The following is a 15627-nucleotide window of genomic DNA, read 5'->3' on the forward strand; positions in this document are numbered from 1 at the left end:
TATTACCCAGGTGAGCAAGAGGGCAGCACCGTCAGAAGGGCAACAGATCCTGTCTGGTCAGTGGACGTTTATCAATTGTAGAAGCGCATCAGTCAATTTAAACGAGTCCGGGGTAAAAGGGTAAAAACGGGTCCCACTTTATATTATTTATTAAACGGGCCAAATAGGAGTTTCGTCAAAGAGGAACTTCAAGTCGTACCCGAGAATACCGAATTACAGCCCGGGTCTCACTTTATATTATTTATTAAACGGGCCAAATAGGAGTTTTGTCAAAGAGGAACTTCAAGTCGTACCTGAGAATACCGAATTACAGCCCGGGCCTTATCTGCGCAAAAACTGAATTGAGGGCTTTCTCTTTGTCTTTAAAATTTGAGTTGTACACCTAGTGATAGATAAACGATTTGCATTGATCTTTTGTTTTCAGCTTGATAGGTTGCTTCGCTCGATCGAGGTCAGTTGCTTTAAATCCTCTGATCCTCGATTTATAGTGCCCGTAAGCCAACTAACGGCGAGAGGCTCAACTTATTTTGCGACACTGTGAATATCTGATGTTTGTCAGACCTAAATAATAGCTGTTTATTGAAATGCTGCTTCTGTTCAAATAAGCAACTTTTATACATTTCGTGGGTTAGGTTTTTTTGAGTTTGTCACGCCTTTCGCCTTCTTTAAATTTGATCAGTGGTTAAGATCGAATACATTTTTGGACGTATGCAAACGACCTCTGAAATTGTCTGACCTCCAAACTCGTCTTTCATTTTCCCGATTATTTTTTTGTTTCTAGAGTCGTAAAGTCAATGATTGGGCGGGTAATTGCTAAAGTCAAATAGTTCATGCTTTTTACTCAAGTAGGCGTTTAAATCGTCAGTTTGAATCTGAACTAACAGAAAATCTGTATCCGTATAAAGTAAATTTACTTTTTCACCAAAATTTGATTTTAGTTCATTGTAGTAGAAATTGTACATTAAAGTTTTGGATAGGTCGAGCACGCTTACTCCGCGGTACATTTCCACAAATGAAAGATCGCACTCTTTGAACGGCACAGTTGATTTGTAATTCGGTTTAAAAGTTAATTTTTTGTACTTATCTGCGTCCTGTAAGTCCCTCAATAAATGGCCATCCATACGATAGTGCACGTTTTCCATAGTCTTGCCAAAAACAGAATTATTCATCAATTTGAAGAAATCCTTTTTAAAATCAGACTTGGCCAATTTGCGCAATTTGGTATTTTTATCGATGTAGCTTTTCATCCAAGGCCATTGTTCAAATGACATGACGCGGTGTACCTCTTCACTGAAGGCCGAGTACAAGGCACTTTTGCAACGTGCGATAATGAACTACGTATTTATGTTTGGTACCTAAAGTGACCAAGAGTTTGTCTACCGAGGTTACTTGCTCTCCGTTGCTAATTAAATTTTGTTGGTAGCTTAAAAACCATTCATTGGGATTGACATATTTTCGGGTGCCAGCAGGAAGTCGTTGTGTTTGTCGTGTAGGTGCTTAAGATAGTCTAAAGTCACTTCAAATATGTATCCACGCGTGTCTTCGGCTTGTAACTTAGAGATAAACCCGGGAGTAAATTTGTCCAAGCTTTTTAGCCACTGAAACTTACCCACGGGTAGATACTGACTCATTGCTCAGCCGTATAGATTATTCGCATCCAGGTACATGATGTATGACTCTGGTTGGTTTGGGTCGTATTCAGGTAGGTCCGGGTTTTTGCCTTTGCATATCGCTTTGCACCTACGCTAGAAATTCCCCCACGTTTGGCCCTTTCAAAAAACAAATGCTTGTCGATGTCGGTTAGTAGTTCCAATTTGACTCCCGAGTATTTTAATAAAGCGTCCCACAACAGGCCTGGTGATGTGTAATAGTTAGCTGGGTCAAGGCCGTAGTTCTGTTTACAGAACTGTTTTCAGCTTTTTCGTCCTTTGTTTTGGTTCATTTGGAAATGGGCACTGACACTGAGATTCTTTTGTCTTGCCGATAAGCTTTTCACAGATCCAACAGCAATTACAATTTTCATAGATTTTTTGTAACTCAGGTGTCCAAACCAACGGCTCTTTGTTTTTAAACATTTCATTAATTTGTTCAACTTCTCTGGAAAGCGACTGCACAAATTTAACCGCCGCGTATTTACCTCTATAAATATCGCATGAAGTGCAAATCCCGTCGCGTCTCACTACCGCGTATGAGTAGCCGCAAGGCTTATGGATTTGTGTTTTGACCGTGTTTGAATCTGTTGGCGGTAATTTTTCTAAAATCGACTCAAAATCAGCATAAATGACAAAAGGTGCATCTTGTTTGTTCTTGTAATTTTCAAACTTGAGAATATTTTCGCCTTTGGCAGGTAATTCGACTTTAAAGGTGCCTGCATCTAAACCCTGGTAATCTTCTTTGTGTCTGGTTAGTCTTTCTGCCGTTTGAAAATGTGACAAGCAGTTAAAGCACCAGTGTTTTCGGCTGTCGTGTTCATTAATATCACCCGTCAACCGAGAAAAGTTTTTAATCCAACAATAGTGACTCTTTTCAACTTGGGTAAAGTAAATATCGGTTCACCTAAGCACTTACTTTTGTAAAGAATGTAAAGACCGTCTTTTTTGTCGTAACCAAACACGTTAATTGCTAAGTTGATATATGAGATATGGATGTTGGAAAGCTTATGTTTGTAAAATTCAGACCGTCTGCTTCTGTGTAAGTCGAGGTGCGCTCGTTATTTATTTTGTAATTTGGATTTGTTTCTAACTGACTTTTAATGTTGCCAGAATATAACTTTAAAGCTGCTCTCAGTGCCCATCGGATACACTGCTGGTCATTATTTTGGACGTTTATGATTGCTTTCTTATACGCCAATTGCACTGGAAATGGAATATACGTGGCACCCACCGGGTTGTATTTAACCACGTTGATGTAAAAAGCGTCAACTTTATTAAAGATCCATCCCGATCCTTGTTGTGTATGAGCCTCCACGTCTTCTATCTGTTTTTGCCTCTGTTCAGCGAGTGCCTTTTTCACGTTGGCTTTATTTGCAACTAATTTATTTTTGCTCGGGAAGGTAAATATGCCAAAGTCAGTTTTTTTTGGGTTTTTCCAATCTAAACTGCACTTTTAGGGCCGTTTGCAATTTGTAAGAACTAACTTCTTTTAACTTCTCCAATGCTTTCTTCTTGATGAAAGTCTCATAAAAATCGAAAAAGTGCACGAGGTCGTATTCAAAGAAACAGGGTATCAATTCGCAATTGCGGTAGTTACCCTTAAAGCGCCTCAAGTTTCTAATGTCGACTTCCGCAATTTCCTCGGGCTGAGTGTAAGTTTTAATTGCTTCAATAAAGTCTTGTTTAACATATCTGTCTTTGTGTGCAAAAGGAATATTGTGTTCTTGAACCGTTTTCAACAGCTGGCGATATGACTGACGCAGGAGGTACCTAAATTGTTTCTTGTCCATTCATATGGCTTCAATGAGCTCGGGTTTGGTGTGAAATTTACGCTTGGGTGCCGGTAATGGAATATTATGCTGCTTGACAAAATCTTCTTGAAAGCCTTCTTAAATTGATTAAAGGTCGATAGTAGAGGTCTGTCTTTTGGGTTGCTCATGGCTCTATTTATATAAAGGTTTCTAAAATTTTCTCATTTTTTTTATCGACTTCACTTGACGTGTTTTTTTATATATTGTTAGGTTGTAAACTGTGAGAAGTCACGAGTTCAGGCCGGGCAAGGTGAGACTTGTAGCGAGGGGAAGTCCCTTTTTTGTTTGAGAGTCACGGGGTAGGTTGTTTGTGCGATCGGTGCAGGCCAACGCACGTCACAAGTTGTTGACAGAAAAGTGCGCCGGGGTCAAAAGGTCAAGAAGAGTGAAGTGGGAAACCCGGGCGCGGATGGGTGAAAGAGGGTGAAAGGGGGTGAAAGGGGAGGTGCTCCTAAATTGTTTACTTCCTTACTACTACTGGTTCAACCGACACCTTGATAAGTAGTACAGTCTTCTACAAGATACAAACAGAGAAATGACCAGTCCTTGAACCAAGGCAGGTTCAAGTAAAACAGGTAGATGACAGTCCCCTTGCAGTCTTAGGTGCCGTTTGGGTTGATTTGCAGGTGGGTAAAACCATGCACTCAGTCAAGGCAGTCTTCATAGAAATGAAGCTCCAGGGTGTTTTGGGTATGGATTTCCTTTTGCCTATAGGCGGGTATTTGGAATTCCACACTCAAGAGTGGAGAGTGAATGGAGAAAGAATTAAGTGCACCAGCAATGCTGGAGAGCCCTCTGTTGGAAGAGTAGTGATGACAGAAACCATAGTTATTCCCCCTGGGCATGAGGCTGTGGTGCCAGGCAAGATAGTTTGGAAAAAGCAGGGGCTGGAAGGTCCAGCTGCAGTAGAGCCTCGTGAAGGAGGTGGAGATTTGGCCAAGAAAGGTCTAGTACTGGCCAGATCGCTGGTAGAGACAGGGAACGAGACTGTTCCTTTGCAGGTATTGAACCCAAGAAAGGGACTGTTGTGGAAATGGTCACTGCGGTAGAGCCCAAGGCAGTCCACATTATAATGGACAAGCCTACAGATTCAAGGCAGAGTACTCGCCAGAGTACTTGCAAGACCTGTACAATAGGAGTGTTTCTACTCTAGAGGGGCAGTGCCAAAGAGAAGTAGAGAAACTTTTGGTAGACTTTCAAGATGTTTTCTCATCTGGTGACCATGACATTGGCAGAACTGATGTCGTTAAGCAAGACTGGTGATGCAAGACCCATAAAAGAGAAGCACAGATGCCAATCTTATAACCAGGAAGAAATCCAGAGGCAGGCCACTGACCTGGAGGAACGAGGTATGATAGAACCCTTGGACAGTCCTTGGACAGCCAATGCCATCTTTGTGACGAAGAAAGATTGGACAAAGCATTTCTGTGTAGATTATAGAAAGTTAAATGCTATCACCATTAAAGATGCATACCGAGTTCCACTCATTGATGAGACAAGGCCATTGATGATGAGGCCAGTCAGAAATCCATGTTCGTGGTGAGAAATGGGCTGCGCAGATGGAAATGCGTGCCCAGCTACCTTTGAAAGACTTATGGAGAAGGTCATGGCGGGGCTACAGTGGGAAATCCTAGATGACATGATCGTCTTTGCTGAGACAGAGGCTCAGACAGTACAATGTCTGATAGTGGTACTAGTGAGGTTGAGAGAGGGAGGGCTTAAACTCAAACCAAGTAAATGCCAACCATGATGCAAATTTCTCTTTTAAAAATCTGGCCCTCTCTGCCACCAGGATTCCAATGTTAATCTATACCCCAGGGAAGGCGTCCTTATCTACTATCAATTACTCCATCCATCAACACACTGGTGGCCAGTCCGACCTTCTGCCGGATCTACTTTTCCACAACTGCCACACGCAACCAATGTGGGGACTGTCTTATTTCATCTGTACACGCAGTTGAACATTGTGCATGGTGTGTACATGTACACTGTGGTTGGGCTTACATATAGTACACAGCAATGCTCAGTACATTGAGTATGTTCCATTGAGTTTGAAGTGTAGTCTCCTCTGATAGAAAAGTACATATTGATTGAATGGACTGAATTGAAAAACAAAAGACAAAAACAGGTAGAAGGCAACCTGATATTTATAAGCCGGTGCACAGGTTTTAAAGAACAAATTTCGAGGACAGAGAATAGTATTTTTATATCAGTAAATTATTTTTCGGTGGATCACAGATTTTTACAAATAAAAAACTATTTTTTTCTATTTTTGAATCTGAATGGTTGACTGATGTGAGTACCAACTGAAAAATAATAAACACTTTAATTCCCTTAGCCCATGACCAATCACATTGACCCTGGTTCCTGTATGTACAGCATCAGGAGCGCTTGTAAGGTCCAGCACCCAATAGAGGGAAGTATAGTCTACCAATGAGTTAAAGTATTCCCTCCTGATGATTAACATGTGAGCAAATGTGGCCAAAAGGGGTTATGTTGAACCTTAACTCTAACGGTCCTCAGTCCTCCAACAGGTGAAGGATTGAGGACTGTTGGGGTTAAAGATTAGGCCTCTGATAATGCATGTCGGTGGGAATGGAGTGAAATAAAACATAGGCCTTTCAAATTAAAACAAAATTGTTTTGTTTGTGGACTTTACAAGGTGTCCTTACAGAGCAGCTGAAATGTTTATAAGATAAAAGAGTATTGCTTTATAGAACTACTTGTAAAATAAGCTACCAACATTTCTTAATATTGTTTGTGTCTAACAACTTGTGAAAACTCACAAAGGCATTTAAGTGTATGAAATAGACCATGGAGGAATGTTTTACTTCCACCTTGAATTGACAAAACATCAATATGGCTGCCTAAAATAGAGATCATTTTGTTGAAGAAGTGTTCTGACAGCGAAATTTAGTGCATACCTTTATCTGCCTTCTCAATTATGAAGCAGAATTATGACAATGATGTTAAGTGCACACTTTGATCCGCTCTTCCAATAAGGGGCCGAATTCCGACAATGAAGTTGAGTTTGTGCTATGATCTGCCCTCCCAATTTGGGGGCAGAATTCCAGCAACAAATTAAGTGCATACTATGATCTGCCCTCCCAGTAAGGGGGCAGAATTCTGACATCGAAGTTTAGTGCATACAATGATCCACCCTCTCAATAAGGAGGCAGAATTCCAACAACAAAGTTACTGTACTTTGATCCTGCACTCACATACCCAATGTATTTGCCAATGTCAGCGCCATCTACGTCCACGAGAAAATATAGTCCGACTTTAGTTGTGATCAATGGCCTGTAAGATTCCTTGAGGATTTGTGAATGATTTAAACATCAATTTTTCGTATACCTCAGTTTCATTTTATGATATATTGCGTGAAACACCTTCTAAGGCATAGTATTATACTCAGACTCACTAATGACTGGAAACTGACAACTGACTCATGTGAATGTGCCATAGTCATATTTTTCTTTATTCAACCAAATGTGCCGGTTACCGAAATTTAGCAAAGCCGGACACGGAATCAAATTTTTGTTGGTGCACCAGACCCAGACCTAAGTTATAACCAACAAATGAAGTGGGGTACCCCTTACTAGTTTCAGCAGGTGCACCTGACTGAGGCCTGAATACTAGAGCAAATTTCCACTACCAGCTAAACTCAGCGGGTGCACGAGACCCAGACCTAAGTTATAACCAACAAATGAAGTGGGGTACCCCTTACTAGTTTCAGCGGGTGCACCTGACTGAGGCCTGAATACTAGAGCAAATTTCCACTACCAGCTAAACTCAGCGGGTGCACGAGACCCAGACCCGAGTTATAAGATAAACTACATTACATTAAATGCAAAAGGGGAAGGAAATACATACATATAAAGTTTACAAGTCGGAGTGCAGGTGTGTTCCCATCAATGTTGAACATTTGGTCAGGAGCATAGCCTTTTGAAACATGCCAGCGCTATGGTTACTGCACTTTCACAATGTTTAACAAACAAAAATGTAGGCTTTATCGGCTAGCTGTCTGCCTGAAAAATGCCAACTGCGCTAAGCGCGCCTACCAAAGACAGACAGCAAAACCCAGAACCAACATTTAAGAAACATGAATTAAACTAGAATATTTATGCATGTGGGACAAAATGCACTGATATAAATTCTCTGCCAAAAGCTGTATTCCCCTTATGGAAAGGTGGACACGGTCATAGCGAGACAATGACAAGTCATTCCATACAAACTGAGGGTGATGGAGACAAGAAGCCAAAGGCAAGGCTGCACATCGTGATTTGGCCCAACGATTGATTATGCGCCGTTTGCGTTCAACGGCTGGCTGAAAGCGAGCACCAAAGTAGAAAATGCGAGGCAGAATTTCGACTATACAAAGACTGTTGAGGGGAACAAAGCGGCAGAATCGCACAAAAATACTGCAATTTTTTGGCAAGACCATACTCATCAATGGTTGTAAGATTTTGTGCCTAAATGTACTATAAGAAAGGCTGTTGGAGGCTGAGTAGTAGGTAGAAGAGAGTTCAGGCCCAACTCCTTTTCCACTCTGCTTCCACGCTTCACTGCCCACAGACCCATTCACTCCAGCGCCGGGACTTCCCACTTCACTCACCTTGACCTTTGACCCCGGTGCTTCCACAACTCACACACTTCACTCGCGCACACGTCACTCGTCCACACAGACCACTTCACTCACCTCGACCTTTGACCCCGGCACTTTTTGTAAACAAATCGAAGCTCTCAAACAAAAAAAGGGGAATTCCCCTTGCTTCCCCAACCGCTACAAGCCTCGACTTGCCCGGCCTATTTATAATATTTTTATGCAGCTCTGTTTGCGACCGCCTTAAATAAATGGACTATTGATAAAAAACATGTCGAGTCAAGTCGCTACAAAAAAATGAGAAAAATTTTAAAGATCTACGTAAAAATAGAAAGATGGAAAAACCAAGCGAGAAAAAACTAAAAGACAACGTCAATTGTCACTTTTGCACCAAGTGTACCAATTGTTTTGATTGTGAATCCTGTCAGAAATGTGTCAGTTGTTGGGAGTGTGAATCTTGTAAAAATTGTACCGAGTGCATCGGTTTCTCTTACTGCACTTATTGCATCAATTGCATGGATTTGAGACACAACAAGTTTTTAATATCCATTGGTGATCAAAATGACGGGGATTATAAAAGACTTAAAATAATTACACCAAATGACCCCATACCCAAAGTACAGAATGAATTGGACATTGAGCTGAGGAAAATAGGGTTCATGATTGATGAAAGTACATGTAGGTATACGATCTCAAGAAACAGGTTTACAATCTCAGTCGGCAGCAGGCTTACCTCCAGGTTATATCGAATATCTGATGGCCCTCGAGGACGAAAGTAGGAATTTTAGACGCCAAGGATTATAAAAGCATGGTTAAAAACCCCTTATTTAACTGCCTGAAATAAATGAGCTATTAATAAAAACCATGTCTAACCAAACCTGCAAAAGCGAGTATTTACCCATGGACGAACAAAACTTAATCCATTTTTTTAGCCAAATGTTACCCCGTGTGAAGAACAAAAAAAGAAGAAGAAGAACCCACCTGTTCTCACGACGACAAATAATAGGAGATTACAAACTCGTATGCCGCGATTGTGGATTAGTGATAACTCGCATTTATTCAGACAAAGTGGACAGTGGGTGGGCGGTAAATATAACCAGCATTTTGTTTCAAAAAAAATAAAATCAACTCGGGTAAAACTTTTTTATTAAACGTTCAATTGACGTGTGACTTAGCAGGCGTCATAGAATAATTAAACCGAGTTTTAGCGGGTATGATCTCCAGAGGCAAACCACTGAAGGCCTTAATCGCCGTCTTATACCAAGACGTAACTGGGGAAGCTGAATCAACCGTTAAAGACCTATTTCAAGTCTGAGATAAGCACTGGGACAACGCCCTCGATAAATTTAAACTTGTCAAACAAGATTTTTATAAACCTGTTTATAATAAAATGGAGACTCACACTTTTCACTTGACCGAAAATCCACAGACGTTTGAATTGAAAGACGAGATCAACAACACTAAAGGCGACAACGTTGTCAGAGTAAAAAATATTAAGTTTAAAGCTGGGTATTTTAAGGTAACAAATGCTCCTGAAATTGAGTGGGATGCAAACTTGGACAGTAGGCCTGCGGGGGTCAGTGGCGAAATACTGCCTGGAATACCTTCAGAGGAAAGAAGGGAAGTAGCCCCAAATTCCAAATTAATAAAAACAGCTAAAACCAGATTGATTCAAACAAATAAAAGAGGTCCTTTAGCAGAAGAAATCAGAATCGACACTGATGAAATTGAGCAGCTAAACCAAGAAATCACAACTTTAGAAGCGCAGTTAAACCAAAGACAACCATTAGAAATGCGGGCTTGTTTAGCTTATGATATCGAAATTAAAAAAATCAATCAGTTTCATTGCTTGAGGGGCAGAAACAAGCCTTGCATGAAATTTATGAAGGGAATCCGCCAACTCGACCTATAACAAACTCCCCCATACAACCCACAAGACCCAGAAGAGAAATAACTAAAAGACTTATTTTGACGAGGCTAACAGAACCTATATACGATAGACTTCATCCTCGAAGCTCATCTCAACCATTACCCGGGGGTCAAAGAGGAAGCATCATGGTGTCTCCCGGTTATTATAACGTGGACTGGTTTGAGTTTTTGTTAAACTTGATCCCTGTCTTTTAAGGTTCACTCAGAATCTAAAAGGGTGACTTTAGCCACTACGGACCCCAACCTCAAGTTGCAACTAAATATAGAAGTGTCTAAGCTGTTGAACTTACCGAAAATCAAACTTTTACCCAACGTTATTTATGAAGGCAAGTATTATTTAAACCCCTTGAAACTCGCGTTTATTCATTGCAAACAGTTGACAACTTTTATAACAGACAGTCTTTAGACTTGCTAGATGTGATAGCTACTGAGCCTTGCAACTCAACACCCGAGATGTGTAAAATGCTTAAAAAGTTGATAGACAGAAAAACGAGCAAGGTGAGCTCTTGAATAATATCGGCAAAATTTCAATAGAGTTAGACTTTTTTTGTCTAAAGACAACCGTTAGAAACGCGGGCTTGTTTAGCTTATGATATCGACAATAAAAATCAATCAGTTTCATTGCTTGAGGGGCAGAAACAAGCCTTGCATGAAATTTATGAAGGGAATCCGCCAACTCGACCTATAACAAACTCCCCCATACAACCCACAAGACCCAGAAGAGAAATAACTAAAAGACTTATTTTGACGGGCTAACAGAACCTATATACGATAGACTTCATCCTCGAAGCTCATCTCAACCATTACCAACTCAACACCCGAGATGTGCAAAATGCCTAAAAAGTTGATAGACAGAAAAACGAGCGAGGTGAGCTCTTGAATGATATTGGCAAAATTTTAATCGAGTTAGACATTTTTTTAAAAATTAGGTCAAATACGACGACAATTGAAAGAAAGTAAATTGACGAGTAAAGAAGAATTTTAACGACAAGCCAGTGAAAGAGCGGAAGCGCTAGCCAATGAAAGGATGGCAGTTTTTAAAAAAGATCTTATGAAAAAACTTGGCGAATAACTTTGCACAAGTCAGTCAAGTACGAGGACCCGCCCCCGTCGTACCGAGACGTAAAACCCTAAGCCCGATCTTGAACAATCAATAAACCAATCCCAAGATTCGTTGCAATATGCCAAAATGCCTTTAAACTTTGTAGTTTGTATGTGGTGCCCTCAGATATGTTACACATCAGTACATTTGAAGGCTACAACAATAATTTACAAATCGCCACCAAAGGCATGCAGACTAGTTATGTACCGAGTTTAAATTCTGGTGGATTGTCAGTTAACAATTTTGATAATGAAGTGGAAGAAAAAGAACCAACAATTTTACCAGAAACAAATGTGAAGCCAACTCCCAAGCCAACGATCTTACCAGAAAAGAAACCGTTAGACATCCACAACGAAGAAAAACTGTCTTTAATTGTAGGAGCCATTGCCGTGGGTGGTCTCGGTTTTATGTTGTATAAAGTATTAACTTAAGTTGTATGAAGTATTAACTTAGAAAAATAAAAAGCATAAAAAACCCTCCCAAATTTGAGAAGGGTTTTTAATTTTTTTGCCCTACTTCACCTACTTACATCCTCTGTACATAAGTCAAAATCAAAACACCCATGCCTACAAACAAAGTGCATGCTCCGCAACCCAAGCGACCGCTTTACTCCCCATGCTAAAAATCCAACTCAAAATGATTCCGGGCAAAGCCCCCAGCGCTTTCAAATCGAGTTTCTTCAACACGTTTGCCAAGTTCCACAGTTGCCGTTTAACCCAATCGGTTATGCCTCCTTTACCTGGTGATTTTGGTTCAGGTGTCAGGGCCGGTTTTGGCGTGGGTTCTGGTGTAATATTAGACGTGCCGGCAGCTCTGACAGCAGCTACGACACTACTTACGATGGTACTCACAGCCTAACTAAAAGCTGTTGAAATACTTACGATCGTTACACCCTGCTCTCTAAAAACGTTTGTATTTTCTCGTGTAAAGTTGTGTCGTAATTCATGACCTTTTCAATCGTTTCCTTAATGCAATTGATTTGGCTCCTCAATTGACCAGTGTTCCTATCAATGACTTCTAACCTGCTTGTCTTTCGACTTGTAGGTTGTCTAACTGTTGCCGAATTTCTGCACGTTCTCCTTCAGATGTCGCTTCTTCTAACTCGGCTTCAACCTGCCGAATCTTTTTGTCCAACTGATCTAACTTACCTTGATTTAAGTCAGTTCTCCTTTGACCATCTGTAACGACTTGTCTAAAGTGACTAGTTCCCTGTAATTTGATCCTTCGGTTTGAATGTCTACATCTCATGTGATTTCTTCTACGATGTCGCTGGCTCGATCTGATGCTTCTGGGAGGTCTTTGATCTTGAGGTTTTCGGGGTGAAGTTGTGCAAGTTTACGAGCCACTTCTTGTGCCTGCTGTTTTGTTTTGCCAGAAACACAGTCACGTAAGCCTAGGGACACGCCTTACAAAATCGATGTTTGTTTTTTTGCTTTATAGTATTTAGGCTAAGAAATACACTACTATTTTTTTTCTCGGGTTAAGATAACTGTTTTGCCCTCGAACTTTACGCACAGGCGGTCTTTGCTATCTTAATTAAACACGTTTGGATCTCTAATTAACGCTTCGTACCCAGTTTCTCTTTTAACCGTGTCATAAAATCATTCATTTTAGCTGTAGTTGATGCTATTCTACAGCTTGTCAAAGTTGTTTTTTGCCTCGATACAAAGGTCGTATCAAGTTCTAATATGGGCCTGGGGGCTAGCGACAATTTTGGTTCAACCGGGGCTTGGGTCAATTTTGGTTTAAACGTGCCGCGAGTGAATGAAGTCGTTGCTTCTTGTGTTGTATCAAAGGTATCATCCCATGTAATGTCTTCTTTATCAGCTTCTTCTTGCAGGTCTTCTAGGGGTATATCATTTGGTTCAAAATCGACTGGTTCAAATCCTCCTTCTGCCATTTTACTTTTTTAACTTTTACTTAACTTTAGAATAAACAATTTAAACTTACTTTAACTACTGGGCAAACTTGCAGGTAATACACCTTGCGCCACGAGCCAACCATGGGTAGTTAACGCACCACTAGCGAGCGCGGTCATCTTCGATACTCAACCGATCCAAATCTGGTGGTATAATTTTTAACAGCCTTTTACCTAGCATGGCGTATCCCATGGAAATTGCAGAAACTACGGCACCATGGTAGATCGTATTAGCAATCCCGTTTACATCAATTGATTTTGTGTTACTCATTTTTATTATATAGTATTTTTAAATTTAACTTTTAAACTTAACTTACTCCATCTCCAAAATTTCTTTGTCACTCGCTTTAGGTGCTGTCTTTGGTTCTGGTTCTGGATCTTTTGTCTGGGTAACTTTTGTTTGAATCGGCTCTTTTAGTTCACCGAGTTTCCTTTTCAAATACAAAAATAGCGTGATTCCCCCGATGGCTAACCCGCCCAGGATCAGGTATCGGTTGTCTTTAAAGAAGATTTTACTTTCACTCGTTCACGCGGTTCACTCGCTTTGCCTATTTTCATTTTAGCTAGGTGCTGCTTCATTTTTTTGTCATGCTCGGCCAAGTGTTTACCGTGCTCAACACGTTTTGGGTTCTTGGTCTTAGTTACCGTCTGTATCTGCGTTTTGGCTGGAGTCTTTGCTGGACTGCTCGCCATTGGTTCCTGTTCTGTTAGCATCTTCTTTTAATATAAGAGAACTTTTGTTGAACTCCAAATGCTTAGTTGTAATTAACGTGGCTGCCAGTGATGATAGGTACACGGCGTATTTATAACATAACTCGCTTAAAAAATGACCCATGGTTTGGCTAATGATCAGGTCGTCGTTTAGGTCCTTAGTGAGCGCTTCTTCAGATTTCAAATTGATTTTGAAGCCCAAAAGTTCTACCGGGGTAGCTATTCCTAACAAACTCGCGTATAAGCTTAAAATCGAGTGAATTAAGGTTTTAATGATCTCTTTGCCAAATTTAACCTCATACAATTGAAACAATTTATCTTGTTCCGTCGAGGTAAGTGACTCGATGTCTTTCACGGTGAATTCTTTTCCCAGGTACTTCTTTGATTCACCCAAGGCCACTACTGAACAGAGGCAGTCTTTAACGTTGGGTTTTAGTTCTGTGGATTTGTTTTCACTTTTTGTGTCATTGAGGATGTTTTTAATGTCGTCCATTTTAATATATATGTTTTAAATTTGTTGAACGTTTGTTTAAAGTATAAATATTCAAACGAGTAATAAGTCAAGTGAGCTGCAATAACTAGCTCGATAACTACCCGGATCAATTGTAACATCACTGTTCTTTACTTAAAACAAATAAAAAATTTGTTTTAAGACCAACTATAACAAAGGATAAGTAGTTCAAGTTGCTTCAGCAGTTAACTGCAAAGCGAGTCTTACTTGACCTACAACTCAGGCAGCAGAGTACGCAGTTGGACTTAATGTGACCAATTTTGTTGTCTAATCACTCTATAGTACCAAGGTCAGATTTATGCTCTGTGTACTGGAGCTTTTGTCTACAGTCGTCATAATAGCAGTGTTCATAGTCCTCGATTAAACCACGGCAGAAATCGGTATCAATGAAGCGATCGCGTTTAAATTGGCTACACATTTTATCACTTTGATGGCAGCTGTAAAGCCATTCACCAGTAGCGGCTTCTACAGAATCGTTACAAATTCTACACGTGCTTCTTTGTCTGTTATGTTTACAGATTCCCACGCCACCACACTCTTTGCACATATGCTTCTGTCTCCCGTGGGGGCAATGGTTCTTGAGTATATACTCCATCTTCTTAGCAATACATTGGTTGCAAAAAGTGTTAACTTTACCACTTGATCTGACTCTAAAATTAGAAAGGTCTTTCTCTGCCTTACATACCTTACAAATTTTGTTTGCCATCCTTATTTGTTGTTTATATATATATGTGGTTAAATTTTTTTCTCATTTTTATTTGAGCATATGATTCACGGGTAGCTTGGTGATTAAAATCAACTTGCTATATTTAATGTCTCTCAAATGACTTGTAATCGATTCACGTTTCTCATCGGGTACAACGTTGTTTTCATCCAAACATTGGTAAAATGAGTTCTTATCCTTGTAGTAGAACAAAGCAATCCACGCCTTGTTCTCTCTGTAGTCTTTGAGCACCGAGTTGTATTTCTGGCTCAATAACCAACATAAATGGTTAAAGTGTCTACCGCTGAAAGCCATCTTACTCAAAGTGCATGTGCTGCTTCCTTTGGATTTTTCCTGTACTTGATAAATTGGTCAGCCGCTCAGTCGTCTATGATAAACAAGGTATGTGTACCGTCAAACACTTTCTGGTGCAAATCGAGCGCCTCATTTAGCTCTAGCTTTTCTCTGTCCAAATCACATAAATGAACGTCATCTTCGGTGTAGATCCATAGCCGCTCTAGGTAAGTTTTGTTCTTAAGCAACGTGGGGCAAATAATTACTACTGCCTCAAATGCAAATCAATACTCGGTTTCTAAAAGATCCAAAATCCACTGTGTCTTGCCTGTTTTACCCACGATCAAAGCGCAGTGAGGTGATTTAAACAACTGGCTCCTTTGTAAATTAAAC

At 40.3% G+C, this 15627-nt stretch overlaps 1 protein-coding gene across 11 annotated transcripts in view; it reads left to right on the plus strand.

Moving 5' to 3' along the window:
- LOC110988044 (serum paraoxonase/arylesterase 2-like) overlaps positions 1-15627 on the plus strand; it is a 190888-nt gene that overhangs the window by 159162 nt on the left and 16099 nt on the right. Inside the window, exon 8 of one of the 11 annotated variants that reach the window (XM_087144535.1) lies at positions 11-139. The exons of the other annotated variants lie outside the window; for them this stretch is intronic. Coding sequence (XP_087000661.1) covers positions 11-124 — 114 coding nt within the window. The 3' untranslated portion in view covers positions 125-139. Of the gene's footprint in view, positions 1-10; positions 140-15627 lie in introns of those variants that run through there. 11 annotated transcript variants of the gene reach the window in all.

The sequence above is a fragment of the Acanthaster planci genome, linkage group LG12 (assembly GCF_054643075.1).
Source record: "Acanthaster planci isolate LZ-2023a linkage group LG12, COTS_SCS, whole genome shotgun sequence".
Lineage (NCBI taxonomy): Eukaryota > Metazoa > Echinodermata > Asteroidea > Valvatida > Acanthasteridae > Acanthaster > Acanthaster planci.